The sequence below is a fragment of the Morchella sextelata genome (assembly GCF_020137385.1).
Source record: "Morchella sextelata strain SCLS chromosome Unknown scls_16, whole genome shotgun sequence".
Taxonomy (NCBI): domain Eukaryota; kingdom Fungi; phylum Ascomycota; class Pezizomycetes; order Pezizales; family Morchellaceae; genus Morchella; species Morchella sextelata.
In genome coordinates, this window is record NW_025408631.1 from 743,876 (window position 1) to 768,818 (window position 24,943).

The following is a 24,943-nucleotide window of genomic DNA, read 5'->3' on the forward strand; positions in this document are numbered from 1 at the left end:
GGAGTACGTACATAGGTACAATGCACTTTTAATTATAGAGGGTTCTTCCCGCAATTGCTTGAGATGACGAGCAAGACGATCTACTGAGATGTTTCATTGAACCGGTCTCAATTGGGATACACATGTGGCGCCTAAACACAGGCGAGTCTCGTTTGAGAATGGTATGGCCGAAGCCCAGAAATTTAAATGATATCGACACTTGCGGTAAAAGCTACATCTTATGTGCCCCTTACAGCTCGTCGAGTGATAATCAGTGCCGCCCCCAATCAGTCAACGTCGCCTGGTAGGATAATAATTCTACACATATGCAGTAATCCGCCGGCGGTACAATAGCAACCTTCTCTTCACCCTACTCCAGGCACCGTATGACCTGAATTCCATTACTCCGTATGTACAGGAGAGAAAGTATATATCTCCTATTATACCCACAAACCCACTTTAGGCACAAACAAGCTTTCCTCGTGGGTCAGATTATTGGTGCAAAATCTACCTACATACCTCAAATATTTCCCGCCATCAAAGGAAAGGGAAAAGGAATGGCGCACTGATTCAAATTTTCGACAAAGCATCGGCGACAAGATCCTCATTCGGAAATCGGCACTACCCATACGTAGACGGAGGAGGAAGGGCTTGCGGCTCAAAAAGAAAGGTTTCCATGATCAAAATTGGCAGAGCGAGCGAGCGAGCGGGCCCCTGCCTCCTATTCATTTGTATCTATGTCTTTTTTTGTTGTTACAACCCAGCATCTTCATCCCAACAATCGATCCAACAATCAATCAAATCAATCAATCACCTGAGTAGCAGCTAACTACTACTGTACCCAGGACGAGGTTTGTGAAGGGGAACGGAAAGAAAGGAACGAGAATAGGGAACACCCCCGGTAAAACTGCAAACAACAACTAATCACTCGCCGGGAGTCGTTTACTCACATCATCATCGATTATAAATCTACATAGTCAGCTTTTTTTCTCCTCAAGTCCTTCTTATTCTTCTCGCCCGGCCTGGCGACTTTGTTTCTTCAATTATTCGGTCCGAATTTCTATCCACACCATCATCACATAACAGTCCCCACAGCACCGTCATCGCGCATGATCTCCTCCAGAGCTGCCATTCCCCCAGTGGGTGGGGGGCTTAACGACGATGTTCCTGGCGCCGCCGGCGAGCTGTCGTTTGCAAAGTCAACGGCTGCGTGGGTGGCACTTGTCTGGTTCGTCTTTGTGTGGATTGTGGGCTCGCTCGGCTATATTCAAATGTTTGTTTCCTTGGTCTTTCCCTTCACCCCAACCCAACCCAACCCAACCCAACCCAACCAACCCAGCAGCAGCTCATCGTGCCCAGCTGCTACCAGCTGCCAGCTGGATAACGTGACTTTTGTTTATATCAAATGCCCCAAGAAACTCTCTACATACACATCATATACATAAAACCTACCGAGTCTTTTTAATTTTCTAACACCCACCACAACAGACGCCGGAAATACCGCAAGCCCCACGCCCAACGGCCCCCCCTGCTCGCCAAAGAAGCGGACGAGCTCCCCTTTGTCTCTATACTCCGTCCTGTTAAAGGCCTCGATGGCTTCCTGCACACCTGTCTGTCGTCCACCTGTCTCCTCGACTACCCGAAATCCAAATATGAGCTCATCGTGTGCATCGCGTCCCCGCACGACCCGGCCGTCCCCGTGGTCAACGAGATAATCGAATCGTTCCCGGACGTGGACATCCGGCTGATTATCGGCGAGGAGGACGTGGGCCCGAACCCAAAAATCCGCAACATGAGCCGCGGCTACAGGGAGGCCAAGGGCGACATCCTGTGGATCCTCGACATCAACGTCTGGGTCACGCCGGGCATCCTCGCGCGGAGCGTCCGCATGCTGGAGGGCACCGACAGGGGTGGGAAGGGATATAAGCTGGTCCACCATCTGCCGGTCGGTATCGATGTGACTGCACAGGCGGACCAGCTTGCGTCACTGGAGGCGGTCGCGATAAAGAATTCCGAAGAGCACCCGCTTCTGCCGGCGCAGCCGGTCGCGGCTACGGTACCCTTCTGGTCACAGATATGGCGCACTGGCGGGGGTAGGCTCGAGGAGAACTTCTTGTCTAGCTCGCACTGTAAGATGTACGTGGCCATCAACACTGTCGCGGTTGCCTCATGTGTCGTTGGTAAATCGAATCTCTTCCGCCGCTCGCACCTCAACGAGGCCACCCGTAATCCCGAACACCCCGAAAAGGAGGGCATCCTCGCCTTCGCCGACCATATCTGTGAGGACCATCTCCTCTCCGAGCGCCTCTGGCTCACCAAGCTCGAGGAGGAGAAGGCCGGCACGCGCGCATGGAGCAAGCACGGGCTTGGCGAGGACCTGGTCTTCCAGCCCATGGGCGGAATGAGAGTAACGGACTACCTCGCGCGCCGCGTTCGCTGGTTGCGCGTGCGGAAATACACCCTCCTCGCGGCAGCGCTCATCGAGCCCGGCACCGAGAGCTTCCTGTGTTCGCTCATCGGCGCGTTCGCCGTGACCACACTGTTCCCGGAGTGCTGTCTGGACCTGTTCGGGGGCGTCATGGACGAGCCGTCGACGTGGGTGTTGTTTGCGCTGTTCTGGCTGGCGAGCGTGATGGCATGGGCGGCGGTCGACTATGAGCTGTTTATGTTCCTGCACTCGTACCGCGGGGTTGAGGTGGGGAAGAGTACGCCGCTGTTTGTCACGGAGGAGCTGGGGGGGAAGCGTGGGTTTGGGGCCTGGCTGGCGCAGTGGGTGGGGAGGGAGGCGTGCGCGTTTGGGGTGTGGGTGTGGGGGATGTGGCCGGGCGAGATTAATTGGCGCGGGTCGAGGTACAGGATTAGGTGGAAGGACCTGAAGGCGGAGGAGATTGGAAGAGGGCCCGGGAAGAGGGATTAGGCATCCTGGGTTGTTATGATTTGATTTTTAAAGCATTGTTGTATTGCATTTTTTTCTTTCTTATGATGTTGAAGCGTTGGCGATATGCATAGCGATAGTTGTTACGACATCTTTTTAATGAGCCTGAGGTTTTGAGAGTGGCCGGCGGACTTCGTTTCTTCTTTTTTTGTTCCGTTCCGCTTCGTTTCTGGATGTAGACTTTGTAGATATGGATGTATTTTGTGTAGATGTGTAATTATGGACCAACTAGGTAGATCGGATCATCACGATCATTGATAGACAAAAAGCAAAACCCGCTGGACTTGTTGGAAACCGAGAATAGAACTAGAGGGTTCGAGAGTTAGACAGGTATACGTACTCTCTGTCTGTAGGCAGCAAATGCAAGTAGAGTAGAGTGGTGTATCATCTCCCAAACGCGCGGAAAGTGCCTTCGGGGCATATCATACTTATAGTTATAGGCCCAGCCCACCCGGAACGCGTGGAACCCGTCACTGCGAGCGCGGATACGGATGCTGGCGCGCCCGCATCGTATCGCCCGTATCGTATCGCCCGTATCGTCGTCGTCGTGTTGTGTGTGCCGTGCACGGGCTCTGGCTCTGGCTCTGGCTATTCTATTCTGGCTGTGCATGTCGGAGGGTCCGCGCACGGCCTCTGGTGTTGGCAGTGCTAGCTAGCTAGCTACATGTTAGGCGGTTAGGAGAGCAGAGAGCAGAGTGGGGGAAGAGGGGGGAAGAGGGGGGAAGAGAGGGCGTTGGGGTACGTGTGCTATATGTACCCGTAGTAATGGGGGGTTTGAGACATTTTAGGGGGAAGTGGTGAGGGGCGTCATCGGGTGTCACTCGGTGGGCATTCGGAGGCCGAGGGGTTTCGGGGGCCGGGGGGCATTCGGCGGCCGGGATTTGGGGGGGCGGGTTCCGAGGGAGCGGGGGGAGTGGGGGGTGGAAAATTCCGGGGGATATTACTGCTACTCAGGTATTTTTGGAGGTTGGAGGTTGGGGGATAGGATGGGTAGATGTTGTGCGGTGGGTAGGTGGGTAGGTGGGTAGGTGGGTAGGGAATCATTGGCAGTTGCCGTGATAACGCGTTCGTGGTGGAATTCTGGTTTCTGGCAGCTGGTTAGTTTGGTGGCTAGTTGCTATGACATTTGTGATAGTGCACGGGGAACATTGAGCATGGGCTCAAACGGAAAGAATGATACGGCCTTATCTTATTCGAACACCAGGGCTGTGTTGGTGACTTCCAAGCTGTTTACACCATGCATGAATTAACAGCTCTAGTTCGGTGGCCGGCCAGGGGAATGGTGAAACGGCTGGTTTCTTTGAAAATCCGAGGGACCCGTAGGCAGGGTACATGTGCGTAGGGTGCGCAGTTTGATCGTCTTTCCAGCATCCTGTTCGGGCGGGTTGGTTGCGTGTCCCTTTTATCGGTGGTTTTTCTTTTCTTTTTTGGCCGAGCTGTCATGGAGACCTCTGGAGTATCATTGTGGCCTAGATGGAGTATGATAGATCGGAGGTGATTGTTACTCGTCCTACTCTAGCGAGCCTGGGGGGGTGTGTTGACTGATATCGTGAACTTTGTCAACCACTATGAAAACGAGTGACATCCCATGACTAAACCACAATTAATGATGAAACCCATATACAGCAAAATCTGTCACATCTCTATTCTTATAGTGACGAAGCTTTCCTCGAGATTGAATAGGTATGGGATTTGAAAAGAGGTGTTTGTTGGTAAGCGTTATATGTATAGGATTTGCTTTCTCTAAACGCTGGAGGTTTCGTAAAATATTTGGGTTTCGATGCAGCGCGCGGGATTATGACAGGTTTCTCTGTGGAGTCCTACGTACCGGATCTTTTCTTTTGCATCAGTTGAATATAACTCCGTATGTAAAAGTTCAGGGTTACGAAGGAGGAGAAGCTGAGCATGAGGAGGGAGCAATATTGCTAGCTATATACTCGCTCGTTAATTAAGAGGTCGGAAGTCGTTGCAACCAAATCCCCACACAAAAATTCCGACCTTTTAATTAACGCGCGAGTACGTAGCTAACTCCTGTATATAGTTAGTTAATCTACTGTTTTATAAATTGGAAACGTTTCGTTAAACCTTATATAACCCTACTAGAGGTTTTCCCGTTTATTACCAACCAGAAGCATTTCATTATCAATTTAAACCAGGTTGGTGAATGAAATAAAGCCTTACGTTCCTCTTTTCCCTGCAACTCCGGCCTGGGACCTTTTTTGCCATTGGAAGTCCTTTCCCGGGCGGAGTAAACAGAACAATAATCTTATTGAAGGCCTGTTAATTCCGGCATATTCCAGTGCACCCTTAACGTTCTATGTAGGGTGCCTGGGTGCAGGGTTATGGAGCGGTAAATGTGTCAAAAGTAATTTTTACCAACGGTAGTAAATTATTTACCACCGGTGGTATAAGCACTGAATTTCAGTCATTGTATCTGCACGCTATCCTACATTAGTACATTTCCACCGGTATAAACACTGAGTTTCGGTCTTTATGCTGCGCTATACTAAATAAGTAAATGTTCAATCATTAATGCCAAAACTTATGAAAATTTCCCACCGATGGTGAGATTCCCCACCGGTGGACAATTTTCATATATATTGGCATTATATGGCCCCTTTTGGCCAAAAGGTCTGTGCTTTTATCATAAAAATTAGCATTATAGGGTATAAATACTGGTATTATTTTCACCACCAGTGGTAAAATAATTTACTACCGTTGGTAAAATTACTTTTGACACATTTACCGCCCCATACAGGGTTAGGCTCTCTGATCTTAGGGGCCAATTATTACCCGCCATTTGCGAAATTTCTTTCCGTCCTGACCTTTGATATATTAGGAGATATAACCCTATATCCGTCGCGGACCGTTAATTGAATGGAGTCTAAGGATGAGCTAATGGCCGGGAGGGAGGAGAGACCAATAATGAGCAACTGTCACGCGAGAAGCTAAGATAATAGTTTAAGCTACGATTATGAGGCCGGGCAGAGATCTGATCGATATCACACCTAACTCACGAGGAGGACCAGAAAAATGGCAATAAATTTACAAAAAGTCATGCTGAGGGAAGTTTCCCAGCTAGGATTGTTCTGACGGTATTGCTGCATCGTAGTCTTTTTGACGTTCTGTGATTATGGTCTGGTCTAGCTAGCTTCCGACATCTCCACAGCCCATTCCCCTAATGTACAGGCCGATTTATAGCTAATTGATCTAGGATGCTGTGGCATAACTGATGGTCCTGAATACACTCCGGGTGGGGAAGGGGTTGTTGTGAAAGTATGCTCCCGGGGAATGAGGTGTAGGGGTTGCCCATGTATGTGCTTTGGTGGTATTCTTAGGCTTACAGTCCTCGGTTTGGTCTAGATCTGGTGGCATTTCTTTACGTAGGGATGCCTCGTCTTGGTGATGGTACTTGTCTACACTATACGAAAACCCTAACCCATATACCTTCCAGCATGCTTTGAAGGAATACTTATCCACCAGTCTTGTTCTTCTTCCAGTACACACAAGCAATTCCAGAGAGATAGGGTCATCTCACGTCTATCAAGGCACTAAATGGGCGCACGGAAAGAGTTTTGTAAGATGCAAGGCCGACAAAAAAGCAAGCCACACCGAGTGATAACCTATGAACTCGCTCATCACCTATCATCACGTATCATCACTCGGTTTCGTAGCGGCAGAAACTGTTGTATGTGTGTCGTTCAGGGCAATAATGTCACGGTGTCGAATAGTAAAGAGCCCGCTGTCAAGAGGAATGGTGTCCTCCCCGGCACCTATAAGATAGCTTGCATCAGCCTTAGACATCGATAACAATTGAAGCTTTATGACTCGTCCTGCTATCAACAGAAACGACCCAACCGAAGAAAAAGGCTATCTCTTCAGGCGGCCACGAGGTGTTGGAGGGAAGATCATCTGGAGCCACGGCTACAGCACTCGCGCAGCACCAGGAGGGAGGGTCCTTCCTTTTTCGGCAGTGTTGGAAATACGGGGGATTTTGGCATGGCTATAGGATGAATAAACTGGCGCGTTGATTTGCTAAACCGCTCTTCCCACTCTACGGCGTCTCATCATACGCCGGGGGGTCTTCTTGTGCGCACAAACTCGAGACGGAGGTCTCGACTCAAACTTACCATCACACCCCCTTCACCCCATCGGAGTCCCCGGGCTAGCCCACTACCTCTCCTCAGCTCTTCTACGATTTCCATCAGTCTCATAATCGCCATGGCGTGATGTTTACAAACCTTCTGCAGCACGCGTTCCGACGTTGCAACAAGATCTACTTGTATATATGTACGTATACGCATGCACGCACGCACAGTATACCACCGGTAGGTAACTGGTAATGACCATCTAGTCGTTTTCTCACATACCTTACTTTATAGCTTACACCTTACTGTATCCGCCAACACAACCCAGCCGCAGAGAAGAAACATCTACCCGACGGCCACACCGTATATGGCGGGCGGGATGGAGATGTATGCATGCGAGGTCGGCTCCATTTATACCCAGATTATATACAGCCGAGCGTAGATACAATCAATCTACATGTATGCAGTAATCAACATACCATATCCAGCTGAAATGACGACCGGCGGCCGGGATTTTCCTTTTCCATATATCCTCTTACCTGGTACCCTATCCACACTCTCTCCATCAAACCTCCTCATCTTCGCCGCTGTCTTTGGGCTCGTGTATAGACTATATTACCGGGATCGACATAACCCCGGGCCGGAAGCCAATCCCTATCTCCAGCGGATAAATCTGCGCCTCCCCGGTACGGTTCAAACCGAGCTAGCTGTAGATCTCCAATAAACCTAGCAGATAGGACATGTCAATTAAACGTGCTTACTTGCTTACACACCCGCGCAGTACCCGTTGCAAACATGACGTGTGAGGGAGACTTCGGAATGGGAAGCAAGGGGTGTCACGGGTGTGGTAGGAATGGTGATCAGCTGCAGGGTAGGAAGGTAGGTGTGGTGGTGTGCGATCGACAGCAGCGGAGGGGAGGGGGAGGGCGGTAACGTATTGGGTGTTGGATATTGAATATGGCTGTTAACGTTGGGATGGTGATGGTTGGTTGGTTGGTGATGATGGTGGGTTGGTTGGTGGGAGGAGAGGTGATGTCGGGAGTCATGATATATCACCCGGTTCACATGTCAGGCTCTGGAATGTGCGGTAACCAGCTAGCAGTGTCAGCGTTGGAAAATGGGTGCGAGATTCCTGGGTTGGCTACGAACCCGACATCTGCCAGCGAGATAGAACTCGATCCATCACGCACGCACCGCACTCTCGTGGAATGTTCTTCCAGCAGATACTGTTCTGCACATGCCTCTTTTAACTACGTAGCCCTGGAGCGGGGATCCAGGTGGGGTAAGGCATGGGCATTTCCTGACGTGTTGACATATCCGCCGCTGCTGTACCGACTCGAGTGACATCCCATGAAGGGCTCTATCTGCTCGGGTTATTTGTGCGCGGTCATTGGCTGTGTCTCAGATCCCATTACGGAATCCGATACGCATATCAATTCCCAAAGCATCCATGATTCATATCACCAGATTGATCATCCCAAGATACAAGGTGATACGGTTCCCCTTATCTTGACAATTCGCGACTCACGTTACACGAGTGCTGCCAGGGCATGTGGAGGGGGGTATAATAGTAGAGTGATTATAAGTAAACATGTGGTATTTCTTCAGCTGTTCTACATGTGATTGGCGCTCTCGTGCTACTAGCTAGCTATGTAACTACATACATAGTAGTATCTTGGGATTGTTGGAGTATTTCTCCGACGGTTTGAATGGTCATTGATACGCCTGGTATGTATCGTGCCCCCAGTTTGCATTACTCACTCATTCACGGCCAGCTGGAGATCGGGGAATTCCAGCACGATTCAATTGTTGTCCCAGATGGCCAAGATAGGCAGAGTAACTATCCATCTACACAAATCCATCCATTTGCGCCTCCCCCTGTGTATGCCGAGTAGAGTATCTAATATGTGCACATATCCTTCCTATTCTGCTGTAAAGTTTGCATGCTTGCTGTAAAGTTTGCTGTTGCTGTCGCTGTCCCCCAAAAAGCAAAAAAGTCCAGCCCCACCCCCCGATAGACGATCAATGATATGGTTTGGGAATCTCAACCCAACCAGGAAGTGCTGTTCTATATACCGATACTCTACGAGACAACCCAATCACCGATATCAACCAACCCCCACAACACCACATATTCTGCAGAGCAGTACCCCGTACGTCCGTGCATTATTAACAATATTGGAATTGCACCCCACCGTCCCAGCCTAGATTTCCGTAAGTGAAGAATTCGAATAGTAGGGTGGTGTGGCCGGTAGGTTGAGTTGGACACCGGCCGGAAAGGCCGGGCCTCATGATGCCACCGTTCCAGTTAATTTCGATTGCGTGCTACGCACGAAAAATAAGGTCTACTATTTGCAATTGAACACGAATATCTAATACTACATGTACCCATCTGTAGCTTGCAACCCGATGGGATCAATTGAATCTCAATGTCGCCATCTGTAACCCGAGGCCATTGAACGCTGTTTTCGACCGCCAATGATGTCAGAGATCTCTCCGTTTTGTCTCGCTGTCCGGTGCCTTAGACTGCTCTACTCTACCTACATGTATCCAATAAGCCAGCTGTCTCATCTAGGTACTACTATTTCCCGTGCCCAGCCAGTCAACGATACGTCCCCTCCGCCGGCTACAAAGTCCCAAACCCAAAACCTACAGGCACCACCGGATCCGTCGTTGCAGGACCATACCCACCCCCATGGCACTTCCCGAATAATTGGAAAAAGTGCAATTGTTGGAAGGCACCAAGCCTAAGGCAAAAGTTTAAAGGCATGCACGCCATATCCACCACCACACCCACACCGCACATATGTACGCAGAACGGCAAAGATAGAGTAAGAAAAAACCCAATTTGTAGAGTAGCTTGCAGGTATGTAGAGTAGGTAGGAAACATTGTTTTTTCGGGATTCTGCTCTCGTCTCATGTGTGCATTTGTGGGGATGGAGACAGAGTAACTTATGCTGCAGGCAACTTAACTCACATATGTAGCCAGATCCAGACCGGCGAGACACTCCCTCCGCTCCCAAAGTGCCCGATAGAGAGATATACTCCACTCTACTCTGCCTGCTCTCCTCTCCTAGCCTCGCTGTACCGCAACCGTCGAGTGATGTTCCATGTCCCTCCGCATCTCCTCCCGATCCCTGCGGCCCATCCCTCTTGGCGCAAAAAAGCTTCGTTTCACAACGTCATCGTCGCGATCCCCCCGCCCCGCCCTCCCACACACAGAAAAGCTCCGAAACAGCACACTTCCACCTCGAGCTCTCCTACCGTACCGGCCGTCTCTAATTTTTTCTGGTTCTGGTTCGTTCGGTAGATGATGCACGCAATGCCGCACCACCACCACCCCTACAACCTCCTATCCACGCATCTCAGGGCCCGCGGCGGCATCTCCTTCCCAGGGCCAGCTCGCCGACTACTACCACTACCACAGCTCCGGGCTCGGCTCCGGGCCCGGGGCATTAGCTCGATATCGTCAACGAGTATCAAGGCGTCGCTGCCCACCGCCAGCACCACCGCGCGCGCAGTCGTGGCAGATGGGCTCGCGGGCCTGGCGCGCGCCGGGTTTGTGGGCGAGGGGAGAGTAAGGCTTGTGTTGCGGGGCTTGCTCGACCAGCCGGGGGAACATGATGCGGGGGTTAGGGTTGCTGGTGCGTTTTAGTTTTTTTCTTTCTTTCTTTCTTTCTTTTTGATTCGATATGATCATTTCCAGTTCCAGTTCCAGTTCCATTTTTTTTATTTTTTTTTTTTTTATTTCATTATTTGGTTTGGTTATCGTGTTTTTGCATATTCCCCACGTCCCCCGCGTATCTCCCCCGCGCGCCCATATCCAGCCAGCGAGACCAGCCGGCAGCTCAAGTTCAGCTGAGATCTTTGTTGCCCTGTTGCCTTGCTGTTGTGTTTCGGAGATACGATACCACGGACCAGACAGCTCAGATTGAGTTTTTGCACGGTTCATGGTTCAAGCAGGACAGATCTTGCATTGAGGGTGAGGGAAACTGTATTACTGATTGTGCGCTGGAGTGTGATGCAGTTCTTGGACGGAGCGGGTCGGAGGGGAGACTCGTCGCGGTGCTACTGGCCGACCCACTGTCGACGGAACCGGAGGTGGAGAGGGAACAATGGGTGAAGGACATCCTCACCTGGTCTTCCTCTTCGTCTTCATCGTCTTCTTCTGCTTCTTCCTCAAGAGGTGCTGCTGGTGTTGCTGCTGGTGGTGGTGGTCGTGCCCTATTAATTCGGTATGTTTCAATTAAACTGCCGAAAAATAAAAGAAAGAAAAGAAAAGAAAATGGAACAACGCCGGGCCATTATTCCAATTTGCACAAGGAAGAGGGTTGTGTTTTTTTCTTTTCCTTTTCTTCCTTTTCCTACGGCGCGCCCATCACATATAATTTTTTTATAATAATAATACTATCTTGTCCTTGTCTTTGTCTTTCCCTTCTCAGTCTATATGGATCTGCTGGTCTAACGGGTTAAAAATCAATTGGATAATAGCTATGGGCCCCCCACAAAGATCACAACCCCCGCCGGTTCCCCAATCTCACTACTTTCAGTGCCATCCCCGCTCCTCAGATCCTCTGCCCTCGAGATCCTTCTCGCGCCCCTGCCATATGCACCCCCAGAAGACCTCACGGTCGTCACTCTCAAGGCGACGGAAATTCCTGGCGCTCGAGTAATAGAATACCCGGTCCACAAGACGCTCCTCTGGGCTGGCGAGGGTTCAGACGGGCTCTCAACACTTCTTAATCAGAAATGCAGTAGCAGCAGCACCGGCCGGGTACTGAAGGCCCTGTCGCTTCCAGTCACGGCCTTCAGCTCCGCTGCACCCGACGAAGGTGACGTAAAAATCGTGGATCTGAAGATCGCGGAGGACGCAATTGCGCAGCTCGAGGAATCGACACTATATGCGTCCACTTTTCAGCGCGAGATGCTCCAGAGCGGCATCGAAAAGATCACGAAGTGGATCGCGGACGGGACTCACAGCGGCCCAGAGGCCGTCAAGCCCGTTGTCAAGGAGCTTGCTTATTCGATCATTTCCGAAGCAGAAGCGTCGCTCCGCAAAGAGGAGGATGAAATCCTCGCGGCACAAACAGCAATAAAAAACAGAGCCTCTGTTGCTGACTCTTCGTCCGCACCCAAGGCAGACACATTCAGCAGCCTATCGCGCGCGCTCAAGTCCTGGTCTCAGTACGCGCACGAGGAGCTCCAAGACGGCCTCGACGCGGCCTTCAAGACTAAACCATGGAACGATCTGGCGTGGTGGAAGCTTATCTGGGCAGCCGACGACGTGAGCTCAAACACGCGTGACGTGCTAGCCGCTGGGTTTCTTACAGACTCAAAGAAGAAATTACTGTTTCTCGCCGGACGCTTCTCGGGCGCCGGATACCACGGGGACGGCAAGGGGACGGCCCCCGCGCATGCCCCAACTTCAGTGGAGGAGGAACTTGCGGTCAATCTGGGCAATTCTGATGCCAATTCTGCCAATAATGCAGATTTGGATGCGGGGAGGAGAAGTGGTAGGTACATGGGCGGCCCTGAGTACAGCCCGCCGTTTATTGGGCAGGCAGTGGGCGACATTGTTAGAGATGTGGTGCCGATACTGCAGTCGAGTGCGAATAAGCTTCTGTTGAATAGTGCTTCGCTATCTGCGAGCGGAGCCCTAGTCTCGGCGATGTTGTATGCTTTGGAGATCTCGGTGTACTCGAGCTTGAGCACTACAGCGGTAGCGGTGGTATATAGCGCTAGGCTACTTCAGACAAAATGGGAGAGAGAGAGAAGGCAATTCCAAGATGCCGTGACGGAACGTGGAAGAGTTGCCATTGCGGAGACCGAGAGATGGGGCTGGGACAGGCTGAGAGAGGGCGTAAAGGTCGAAGAACACGGAACTATAGAGGACGAGGGCCTGAAGAGGGTCAATGATGGAAAGAAGATCATTGAGAGTGTCAGAAGTGCTTTGGAGAAAGTGTAAGGCTGTTAATAATTGCTGTCATCCTTCGCAGTTGTATCACTGTCCGTAGCCTTTTGTTTGACACGCCGATCAATCATTGCCCAATAGAATTCTAGCAACAAAACAATAGCAATATTACTAGTAATGAACCACCTTATGTTAGCAGCTTACCCATCATCACCATCCATCATCCATCATATCAGTCACCCCACAAAAACGCCTAAACAACCCCGCCATGCAAAACAGTGACATGTCCACCGTTCCACACATACACACACATCACCATCTTCACACCCATTCAGCCCCTCGATGAATGGCTGACAACCCTCGATCAACGGCATGCGCAAGGTACAGAAGATTTTAAGCCTGACGTGCAGTGCAGCCAAGAAAACCACCGCCGCCATCCATCCACCCGGATCAAACCAGATCTGTTTCAAATAAAACTGACTGTGTTCTAGACAGCACACGTAGGATCTTCCCGGGGGTGTGACAGGGCAACAACACCACGTTGTGAATACCAGAGGGTACCTAGGTTACAGGTAGAGTTGCCTGGTTCCTGAACGAACGAACGACAACAGCGCACCGGAATCATCGGCTAGGACGCCGCATAGGTACTGTAGGTACAGGTACATAGGTTGTAACAGTAGGTACTCTACGGCTGTACCTACAGGTACATGGAGTACAAGCATCTGTGTACTCTAGGTAATGTCAGTGCTCTACAAGGTGAGCTGAGAGGGTACCTACATTACTCTAGAGTCCCTATTCTACTATGAGCTAGAGTAGTAGGTAGGCAGGTAACTAGAGTAGAGGTAGGTATATGTATTTTCATCCGATCATCCCAACTGCACATGTGGCTTTTTCAATTGCAAATATCAGTGCTGTAGGTGGAGTATGTAGGTAGTAACTAACTCTAGACTCTAGAGTGGAGTACCATGTAGTCTTGGTCCGGGCACTGATGAGAAATATTATTCTCACATGAAAAAAAAAAAAAAAAAAAAATTCTTTTTTGGATGAACTCCTCCACTAGGTATTCTCCTCGGTCTACTGCGCGGGTTACAGTACTCCATTACCATCAATTTCAAGTTGCAAATGCACTCGTCCGCTGGATTGATGGATAGATGCCTATGCACTCATCCTCGACCTTCTCTTCTGAGTAAGAATTCGCCACCATTGTGCTTTGTCTATGTAGAATACCTAGAGTAGGGTACTCAGAGGTACCCGGCGGGAAGTGATTTTATAGGTTCCTCCATCCCTCTTTCTTCTGCGCGCGGCGTGCTACAGGTGGCTACTGTGATTCGGTCGGTGGCTTGCTCTGGGTACCGCCAGTCTGTAGAGTCGCCTCCCTGGTACTCTCCTGCGCAGCCACCACCACCGTGACAGAAGCCGCGGAGCCTAAATTCTTATTTTTTCTTCTTTTTTGGAATTCCGCGATTCGGCCCCCCAATTGCGATCGTGGGATTGTTGAGCCTCCTCTTCACATCCGCAAAGATACAGGCATCAATCAATGGTACTCTAGAGGTTACTCTAGATATGGCGCACATGAGTTGGTTGGCTCTGGTTTCTTCTCCTCGTTGCCCTACTGCTGAGACTACTGTTACTCTACTTTACTGCCTCTTGAGGCGACAGGCAACTAGTAACTGCTGCTCCCCGGCGCATGCGCGCACGGCGGTCCAGTGGGGAGAATTTTAGCTTTTTTATTTGTTATTTCTTAACAAATGCCCGTGATAGGGCCCGCCCCGGGGACGGCGCCCTTTTTCTCCAGTTCCGGCCGAAGCCGAGTTTTACTGACCTTTTCCAGCTGAAAAAGATTGTCAAAACTCCATTTCCCTTGCTCCACGTGGGGAGGATGCCTAGGGTAGTAGGGCAGGGTAGCATGGTAGGTATGCTGTGAGGTGAGGTGAGATATGGAGAGGCGTTTGAGTCTTTTGCCCATGTCGATCTCTCTTCATGGCGACAGGGAAAACCCCACCGCGTAACTGGATCCACCCCATCGCGACTTGCCCACGCGTCGTCACGAGGCGGCGAATGATGGGCGGTGTGTGAGAGTTTGTTTACCTCCTCCCCACTAGAGTCTAGATAGAGTGCTAGGCTCTAGGCTTTCTCTCTGCCTAGCCCCTCCTTCTTCCCTAGACTCCCCTACCAACAAATAACAGCACGATGCCCCACCGCTAGCTAGCTAGGAGAAGAGTGGATGCAACACAGCGTTTGGCTGGCCAGTCGAAGCAAATGGCACTGAGTTCAGAGTCTAAGATCATCATCCACTCCATCGCATGTCAACGTATGATAAAATTCTCCTCCCTCACACGCTGGGATGTTCCCGCGCAAATGTAAAAACGTGGGTAATTTGGAATAACCACTCTACTCACACACTCTCATCGGCCGGCTACGGCACATTTTTTATTGTGTGCTCTGTGTAATCGCTCGTATGCCAGTAGAGGAGCAGAGTGAGTGATCATGAGTCTACCCCGCTGATAACGAGCGGTGAGAGAGAAGAGGTGTAATAGTAGACAGACACGTCCAGGGAGGCCTGATGTTATCGATAGGCTCTCGCTGCTGATACTATCGATGATGTCGTTACATTACTCTGGTCAGTGGTAAACAGACATCCAGAATAGACCAGACCTGGGGTCGATCTAGACTCTGTAGAGTTAAATGAAAACAAATAAAACAACAAATGAAACAAAAACACCCAAGCTCAGACGGAAGGTAGGGGAATAAAAAAAATTCTCCAGACGAACTGTCCGCAGCTTAGACTGAGCTGTCAATAGCATGCCATGCATATTCGCTTATTGCACGAGAAAAGAAAAGAGAAGAAAAGAAAAACCTGGAACCCACATCGAATCGACGGGAGATGTTGGATCGTGAGAGACAAAATCAGGTATTTCTGTTCTTTTGGGATAGTGTTCTATATCTGAGCTCCTAAGTACTAAATTCTGCTGCAACCCAGTGGGGTGGGGTTCAAAGAAAAGCGTCTAAGAACCAGGCTGGTAAAACAATTTAACGGGCCTGTTTTTTTTTTGTTTATTTCATCTCGATTCACGAAACCCCACATCGTAGAATTGGTGTCTGTGGTACCTGTATGGCAAAGTCTCAGTGAAATGAGCATGAGTAGTTTTATGTAGCTCTATGTTTCTCTCTCACACACAACGGGCAAGGGGGGTTAAAAAAACCACGGACGGAAGATGATGATGCAGGCGGCGGTGTTTCTCCCGCTGCCGTGGTTTCTCGCTCTCGACCCTGATACGCCACGAGGGGAGGGTGCACAGCGGAATCTCGGCATTGTAGTAGTACCTACTTGTACCCACATGGAGGTGGTTTACAGGGAAACAAAATCGCCAAAAACCTTCTTGTTGTTGGTACGTACGGTATGCCTAGGTTATGGTTGTTGTGATTATGGTTATCTCTGTTGATGTAAACTACAAGGAGTAGAAGAGGGGGAACCAATCGGCGGGGAGGCAGCAGGAACGGTTTTCTAGGATACCTCCCTTTGGGGTAGAGTACTCTAGAGGAGTACTTGGTAGAAGTACATGCATGAAGAGTAAAGTAGAGTGATATGACGGTATGTTTTCCTTGGAAGGTACCTTGTCCTGTATGTACGCTGTATGTAGGTGCTTGTAGCATGCAAATTATTGTTTGGCCACATACATGCGAAAAATTATCGTGAGTAGAGTGAGGTGAGAGGGATACGTTATTCAGTTTACGTTACCAAGCCTTATCTCTCTCTTCTCCCAGTCTGCGCACTATTGCGTGAGTGCCAGTTTGGGGTTGCGAGTGTACGTACTCTACCTGCCCAACCTCTAGTCTCAAAAGTAAAGTCAACAAGAAGAAGAAAGTGAGCTGAGACAGACATATCCTTCCGGACACGGAAAACTGTCTTCTTCTTCATCTCCGAGATACGATGGGCTGTTCTTTCACTCTTTTCAGATGTGTAGGCAGACAGGCAGTTACTCTAGAGAAGTAAAGTACCGCAGTATGTACATGTAGACGGTTACATGAGGTTAGGCTGTTGCTACTCTTACTCTGAGTAGAAGAGGTACCGTCTACGCTATTACCTCCTGTGGCAGTGTCGCGTTCGTCCCTCCTTGAGCACCCTACTTACCAAGTACTCACCCTACTTCTACTAACTAACCGAGCGAGCTGAAAAGAAGGGTTAAGTTGATTGGGTGAAGAAAACGACATCTGGCGAGTAGTTTTTTTCGAGGCTGAATTGCGTGCAGGTGTGGGCTCAGGTAGACGAGATTGGATGTGCACGGTAGAGATTGTGGCACGCATAATGTCATGTATGGACTCCTCTGAGGTGAGGCATCTCGCCAAACATCTCGACGGCGGCGTGGGCGTTACATATGCTATGCACGAGCCCTCAAGGACTCTTCCTCGAGGAAGGGGGGGTTGGAAACTTCACTTATGCGGGTAGGATTGAGCCTGGTCGGGAGAGTACTCAGAAGTCTCTAGAGTAATATCTACAAAGAAGGGGCAGTATGTAGCTGCTGCTACTACCCTTACCCTCACCGCCTGTTCTATCTGATTAGATGCCTTAACTGCAAGCCATTCTGTAAAAGTACTCCATCTGTCCCATGTACCTCTCTCTCTCTCTTTTGTCTTCCCCTGCAAGATTGCCTGCCATCAAGCTGTCTCGCTTGTTGTCACGGCTTGCCTGCCTGCTGCTGCTGCAAGAACGCAATTCGCTCGTTGCTTGTGGTTATGCTGTATCAGAACATCGTTACAGATGCTGGATGGAAGTTGTAACTCGATATACCATGTATCCCTCCATCCATCCCTTCCCACTACCCACCCACCTTCAGCAGAAAATAAATAAATAAGAAAACAAACAGTAAATAAAAAAAATACCTGGCTGTAACCTCTTTTTTTTTTTTTTATTTTTTTGCAAAATACCTGTGATATGTAGACTACACACCCACACGCACACCCAGTACCCAGTACCTTTGAAGTCACAATTCAACTGCATCGTCATCTGCCGTCATAGGTCCATCATCCCTCCAAGACTCTCAAAGAAGTTACCTAAATCTCGATCCGCGGGTCCCAATTACGGCTTCCTTGTCAGTCTCTCTAACCCTGCTGCCTTCGCGTCAAAGGGCAACCAAAAAAAACAAAAAAAACAAAAACAAACTAGAACTAGAACTCCAAGTACGTGTTGAGGTTATCGCGAACAAGTGGAGCAAAGCACACGGTAGGTACCTGGGTAGGCAAATAGGTACTTTGGCTGGGTAGAGGTGGTAGATAGGGCAGTAAGTGCTTTAAGCTGCAGGGGAGCCACTTTTTCACACCCCCAGCAGCTCCCGCTTTCGTCTGTCCTGGCTTCACTACATGGCTCGCTCTGGTAAATAATACGCCCGCGGTCCGCTCTTGGAGAAAAGCACGAGAAAGCAGTTCAAGTTCAGCAAAGGTAAAAAGATAAGAAAGAAAAAGTAAAAGTAAAGAAAACTCATATAATAATCACAGACGGCTAGGCATAAGTTATTCCTAAGGGTCACTGGGGAAAAGAGATATACTGCAACAACAGGCAAGACAAGGAGAGGGAGGAGAAAGGAGAGATTGCGTGTGAGAGCGAGAGAGAGAGAGGAAACAATTTACAAAGTGAGGAAGACAGCAGACTGCCTAGGACGGACATACAATCTACCAATCTACATCATACACCATACATCATACTTTACAGCAAGTTACAATCTTCGGCATTCGAGTCCGCTATCTTTCCTCTCTGATACTCTGCTGCAATCTTCAATCAATCAATATCTCTCTCTCCTTTCCCTACTGAAGAAACAACGTCATTCCGAGCGCCAGGATAAATCTATCCGTGTTTCTGAAGGCACACACATATAACACCATCCACATATCACTCGTCACACATAGACAGTATCGAAATTGTTCCCTGAGGGAAGAAAGGACCCGCAAGAAAGGGACAGACATCCAGCCCTGAAAAAAAAAGCAAAGGAAAGACAAAACGAGGCTCAGCTTTTTGGAGAGCTAGAAAGAACTTGAGCTCAGGGCCTGTTTCTCGGAAGCGGCATAGGTTTTTAATCTCGAAGCGAGTCAGTCGAATATCAACCAAGCCAGCCCCACTGGCCCACTGGCCCACTCGCCCACAGGACGGACAGGCACCCCCGCGCTATTTACTTCCACCATCCCCTCCCCCCCAAGGCAACGGATACGATCGCAACGCTTTTCTCCACGATCACATCGAAGTCCGGATCTCAATACTCGGCGGTTCGGTAGCATTGAGCTTCAAAAAGTTTCCAAAATTCGCACTCAACGGAATTGCAGGCATTCCCGAAGCGAGTGAAAGTTTCCCCGGATTAGGTCGAAATTAAATACAACCTTCAGAGCTTGATCGACATCTTTACCGTGGAACCCGAAATTCAAGAACTGGTTAAGAAGAAGGAAAAAACGAGAAATCGCCCATTCGCAGGAACCAAAGGCAAGGGAGGGGCAAATTTTTAGGATCAGGTATTTTGTAGCCACTTTTCTTACCCAATCTTTTCAATCTAAATCTTGGAATCTGGTTGTGAAATTTGGAATCAAGATTTAATGGGGTTTTCCCCTTCCCCTCCCTTATCTGCACACCATCCCCCACGAGATGTACCGGCTCTTTCGAAATGCTTAAGACTAACATGCCAGGCCGTTGTTTCCGGTGCCAGTCCATATCAATAGCCATCAGCTTGCACAGGTCATATTCGATTCAGCCTCAGATCCTCCTTCAACTCTTGTTGGGTGTATGAGCTGCAGCATCCCGCCGCATCCCTCCACCACCACCCCTTATCACCCCTCGCGCACAAATTACAAGTTACCTCCCGCACCAAATTCCCTAAACCGGAAACTCTCGTGATGGTTGAATACCGTGCTCCTCACTACCAGTTCCCTCAAAGACCCCTCGGCCCAGCCTTCTACCCTTCACCTTCAACAAAGAGCCTCACCATCAATCCCAACCTCGCGCCAGCTCCAAATCCGTACGACCCACAGTCTGCTTCTTCGCAAGGCTCTTACAACACCCACGCTCGTCGCCGGACCTCCTCTTCAGGCGCCTTACCGGCTGACAGCTACCCCGCCAACTACAACCCTGGCTACAGCAACGCCGCAAACAACGGAAATAACTTTCAAACCGTCACATACTTGAGCCGTCGTTCAGGCTCAAATTCTACAACCTCAAGCAACAGCTCAAGCAACGGAAGAATGGATCAAACTGTCCCGATCACTCTGCGACGCTCAGGGAGCAACCATACCGCCAGCTCAATTGCAACAACATCTTCAAACGCCTATGTAACTTACCTCCGGCGGCAGAAGGCCACAGTTTGGTGCGACAAATCGCAATATGAAGATCCGCGCCTGGTGGCCGCACAGAGAGCTGCAAAGCTTCGCGCAGCTATGGAAGTTGTTGGATCGTCGACAGGGACATATCTAAGCGCGGGCTACAACCAGCACGGTCTTGGGTCTGGAAGCGGGTCCGCTGCATCTTCTCTAAACGCTGGCCGAAGTGGGAAATTAGGAAGAAGCACCAACCACGTAGCTTCAACTGTCAAGAAAGCTTGGGGTGGAAGCGCTGAACCCGGTATTGCGAATGGGGCTCTCCCGAGTGGTATTCCTTCTCGGTTGTCAGCCACAGAGGTTCTCGGTGACGAGGATGAGGATGAGACATTCATCGTTGGCCCCGGTCTTAATAAGCGATCTGGATCCGGTAAATCGTCGCTGAATTCGAATCATCGAAAAACAAACCGTAGTTCTTCAATACGCTCAGACACAAATAGGACATCCTCCATCTATGGAAATAACGTTGGGCGGCCGCATAGAAACTCAAGTGGGAGCACACCGAGTTACTCGCCCACCTCATCAATAGCAGAGTCCCAGGAAGGAAATAAGCCGAAGAATTCCGGCTCACACAGTCCTCCAGGCCGATCTGAATACCGGAATACCTATGACCACAGCTACCACAACGCCGGAATCCCAAGAAGAGACAATACAGTCAGGCGAAGAGGCAGTTTAAACGAGGAAGATGTGGTGCGAACAATGACCATGAGCGGTGTGCGGTTGTTTGTAGCCAATCCAGACGTGTAGACTGGGGGAGCGGGTGACGAGTGATGATGGGGCGAAAAAATATTTCTTTTTTCTTTCTTTCATATACATACATAGATGGGGTCTGGGAAACTCTGGGGCGGGCGGTCCGTCTTTTCTTTCGTTTTTTCCTTTTCTTTCATCTTCCTTTAGTTATTTCCTTTGGCGACATTCGTTTGGGTTGGTTATCTTTCTTCGTTTTGGGGTGAAAAAAGTTTTGTTTTTAACTCGGGAATTTCTTTTAATACTCGTTACTTTCGTTGTTTTTCACTAGCTTTTTGTTGATTTTTCTGTTTTACCGGCCGGACTGGGAGGCTTAACCCTTCTTTTTTCGATTTACGATTGTTTTGGGAGTTAGTATCTCAAGGGCATAGGAGGAATTGGTATGGGGAAGAGAACGTAGGAGGTTGACCCCTTTGTCGGATACCAACAGATATAAACCTGGTTGACGGGATTACCAGGAAATGTTCATACCCAAGTTTTGAGCATCTATCTACATATTCTCTTTTGTAATTTTCTTTTTTTCCCCTTCGCTGTATCTATGTCTTTCGCTGGTTGCATTTTACTTTTGTCTATTCTCATTTCATGGGTCGGGGGGTCAGGGTGGGACCGGGGGTTCTTCAAATATTGGGGTTCTAGGGTGTTTACTGGCTTTTTTTTATTTTGTTGACTTTTCCTCCGTTTTTTTTTTTTTTTTTTTTTTTTTTTCGGTGAGGGGAAAGGGGGGGGGGGGGCGGGCTTCTTGCTTCTGTCTGGTGTTTCGCTACTTACAACTCTTGACATTCGTTTTTACAACCATTTTATTTGTCCTTGTTTCTTTTCGTGAGCGCTGGTCTGATGATGTTTGGAGAAATACTTTCATTGACTATGCTTTTTCTTTCTTTTTGTCTTGGTCTGAGACTTTCTTTCTGGGCTCTGGGAGATTCCCGCTACATTGCTAGATATCTTTAGCGTACTATCGTTCATAGTTACCTTTTCTACCCACCACCTGTCCATAAAGGAGGGTAGTAGACCCATAACAACACCTGTTATATATGTACATACTTGTGTTCAAATTTTGAGAGAATATAGACAAGAAGTGATTCATGTCTAGCAACTTTTGGTGCACATGCGTTTCTGGTGAAATATGACTTAATGACGCATAGGCTTCAGATCTGACTATTGAGGTTACGAGTGTCTTAGATTTCTTGAACAGAGTTGTGCAAATGTCCATGCGACCCACTTACTTAACTCACCCCTAATATCACAAAAAAACCTGTATAATTATCATTTCCATTTTCAAGATCGGCGAGCAATCACAGGAACCACACCACGTGGCACACACCAAACCGCTATGATATGTAGCTACATGTAGCAGAAGTAACAGTGGATGATACCAAAAGCTTCACTCTCCACGGAAAGTGCAAACAATCCGATTGTGTGATCTTTTTTTTTTCCGCACTGCACCGAACAAAGAGATGAAGGGCTATATATTATTCCCTCAACTTGAAGCATTCCTGGAATATATTACATGACCTTTGTAAGTCAGAGTAACATACACCAGGTGTTCTCTGTTCTCTAGCCTTGTGATCGTCCTCTGTTTATGATATATGCAGCCTCCTGCACATCGCTCCCCTTGGTACGGAGTTAGACATGGCATGTGCTTTACCCCGCCGCACCTTGTGGGGCAACGTCTCAAAATGAATCCTATGATAGGTCTGAGATAACTGTTCCTGCCGCTAGCAGATGACATCTGATCGTGAGGCATGCACAGCACAGGTAGCCCCTCTCCCATCTGTCCACACAGCGTAAACGGTTGGAAACCCCTGTCCTTTGGTTTGCATATGTGGACGTTACCATGGTTACCATCTTCTAGAAGGAAGTGGAGTGAAACATGGTCGAGGGAATCACCTAGCTAGGCTGCATGGCTGAACGGAAGCGGCGAGGCGATTAATTTTTTAACCTTTCTGATCTGACGTCATGTCATCTTGATCGGAACTGGCTCTTAGTTCCTGGAATGTATTCTCGCTCGTTATCTCTGGGACTTTTTTATGTGCGGGTATCTTAGAATATTGTTCTTTCACGGTAAGTTACTCCAGACGATATTGAAATACGTTCTGGTCATAGATTATCACTCGACTCGGAGATTCCCTTTAACTCTAGATTAGCATCGCCTTAACTAGAGTCTTGAGTCATAGAGATATATCTCAAATACCTATATTCTGGAGTCCTTATACCTACTGTACCTTAACGATCAGGTAAGATTCCTAAGAGGTCGACGCCAAGAAACAACGGAAACACCTAGCCCTACAACCTACAAGTTACAACTCTCGACAGCCTGATAACGCATAAGTATAACGTCGATTTTGAACCTCGCGACGAGGAAGGTGTGCGGCTTATTTAAAGCTTTACTAGCTATGTCTTGAAGCTTTAAATCGGGATTATGGAATTTCTATGGTAAATCTACAGTAATGTACTAATTGACTGTACTGGACGGCCAATAATTAATCCTACCTGCATAGATGTAGTGGAAGGTCATACTTGACGACATACAGTCTAGTCGAGAAGTCATCAGAGCTATTCCATAACTTCAATCCCTAGAGAACGTCAGGGACTTGACTTGGGCAGTGTAGTGTGAGATGAGGAGAGATTGTAGGGAGTGGGGTTGAAGTGACCTTATACGTGATTCCAAGTCCTTGTATTCACGATGATTCTAAAGAGGAGTAGGCTCGTACCTAGCCCTCCTACCGGAGGTCTTACTGGTGAGCAGCTTGCTGCTGGTAAGGGATGGGTACGAGACTAGGGCAGGAGAGCCTTATCCTCGGAAGTATGCCATGTTTGCCTAATGCCAAACCAAGTGTGGCCTTCCCTTATCTGATCTTCCACCTTGGCTGTACTCGGCCATTTAGCTTAGTGATCTCGACTCCATCTACTCTGCATATTATTACATGCCTACTACAGGGGGGTAGTTGGTAGCTTAGGGGGAGCTAGGTTTTCACTTTTCTATACTTTTCTAGTTCTCTGCGGGCTGCCTCAAGACGTGAGGTTCGAGACGACTCGACACGCCTTATCCTTTCCACCTCTCCTCGCACCGACTACATTAACCATCCACATTTATGGGGATAATAATAGCACTACATGTATCTTGGAAGGAGAGCTTTGATATTTAAAATCTTGTGCCTGGATGTTCATCGGCATGTGTATGAGTCATATAATCTCACTCGGCTGAGTCATCCTTCACAAGACCATGTGCCCTCAGGACAGTACGCCCACCTATCAGCGGGCTTTCCTATTTCTGGAAAGATTTCCTTCGCCAACTTTCCTTTCTCTCCTCATCTCAGCTTATCCCGAGCCGGACTGGAGGCGTGCAGAGTGCAGCGTGGCCCCCGAACTCGAAGATATATTTAATTGGTTTCATTTGTTTTTTTTACTAAGGGTCATACCATTTCATTCTTTCGAAAAGGTCCTCTAGCGCACAAGACGAGACTGTTGAGGAGGGCTAGGCAGGTAACTCTCCTCCAAGTACCCTGCTTGAGGTGACATTAAAGGCCGGGGGGAATTGTCTATATCCTACTCCCGTTCCACCTTTCCCGGCTTTGACAATGATTTAACAATACCAGACACCCACTGAAGGAGTGCCGCAGGCTCTCAATTGGCACCGAGAGTTCATTCCTGCTATGCGCTGGTGCGGCCCTTCCTAGATACCATGTGGGCTATACGTTGAAGCTTCTATATATTAAGGGAGGCGCTTAAGAGTCGTGAGTTATTGTTAGACTATAGAAAGTTGTGGTATTATATGAATAAGCTAGCCTAAACTATTCGTGCCATATATTTTCTAGTGATTATGGTTTATATCAGCAGATGAAAACAGTCAGCCGTAATTTTGTGAGTAGAATCACCTTGCTTTTCGAGCACACCGTCAACCTGGGTGAAAATGAGTCGGTAGAACGTGTGATG

The 24,943-nt window shown here is 48.9% G+C and overlaps 3 protein-coding genes across 3 annotated transcripts; all 3 read left to right on the forward strand.

Moving 5' to 3' along the window:
• Nucleotides 1-1,088: 1,088 nt before the first annotated feature.
• Nucleotides 1,089-2,896, forward strand: H6S33_003904 (uncharacterized protein; the record flags this gene model as incomplete). Its single annotated transcript, XM_044835252.1, has 2 exons — nt 1,089-1,252; nt 1,468-2,896. The coding sequence occupies 2 exons, from the start codon at nt 1,089-1,091 to the stop codon at nt 2,894-2,896; spliced, it is 1,593 nt and encodes a 530-aa protein (XP_044691438.1).
• A 7,428-nt stretch (nt 2,897-10,324) lies between these two features.
• Nucleotides 10,325-12,967, forward strand: H6S33_003905 (uncharacterized protein; the record flags this gene model as incomplete). Its single annotated transcript, XM_044835253.1, has 3 exons — nt 10,325-10,646; nt 11,030-11,237; nt 11,494-12,967. 3 exons carry the CDS (start codon nt 10,325-10,327, stop codon nt 12,965-12,967), a joined length of 2,004 nt encoding a protein of 667 aa, XP_044691439.1.
• Nucleotides 12,968-19,786: 6,819 nt separating this feature from the next.
• On the forward strand, nt 19,787-21,010 carry H6S33_003906 (uncharacterized protein; the record flags this gene model as incomplete). Its single annotated transcript, XM_044835254.1, has 1 exon — nt 19,787-21,010. One exon carries the CDS (start codon nt 19,787-19,789, stop codon nt 21,008-21,010), a length of 1,224 nt encoding a protein of 407 aa, XP_044691440.1.
• Between the last annotated feature and the right edge of the window lie 3,933 nt (nt 21,011-24,943).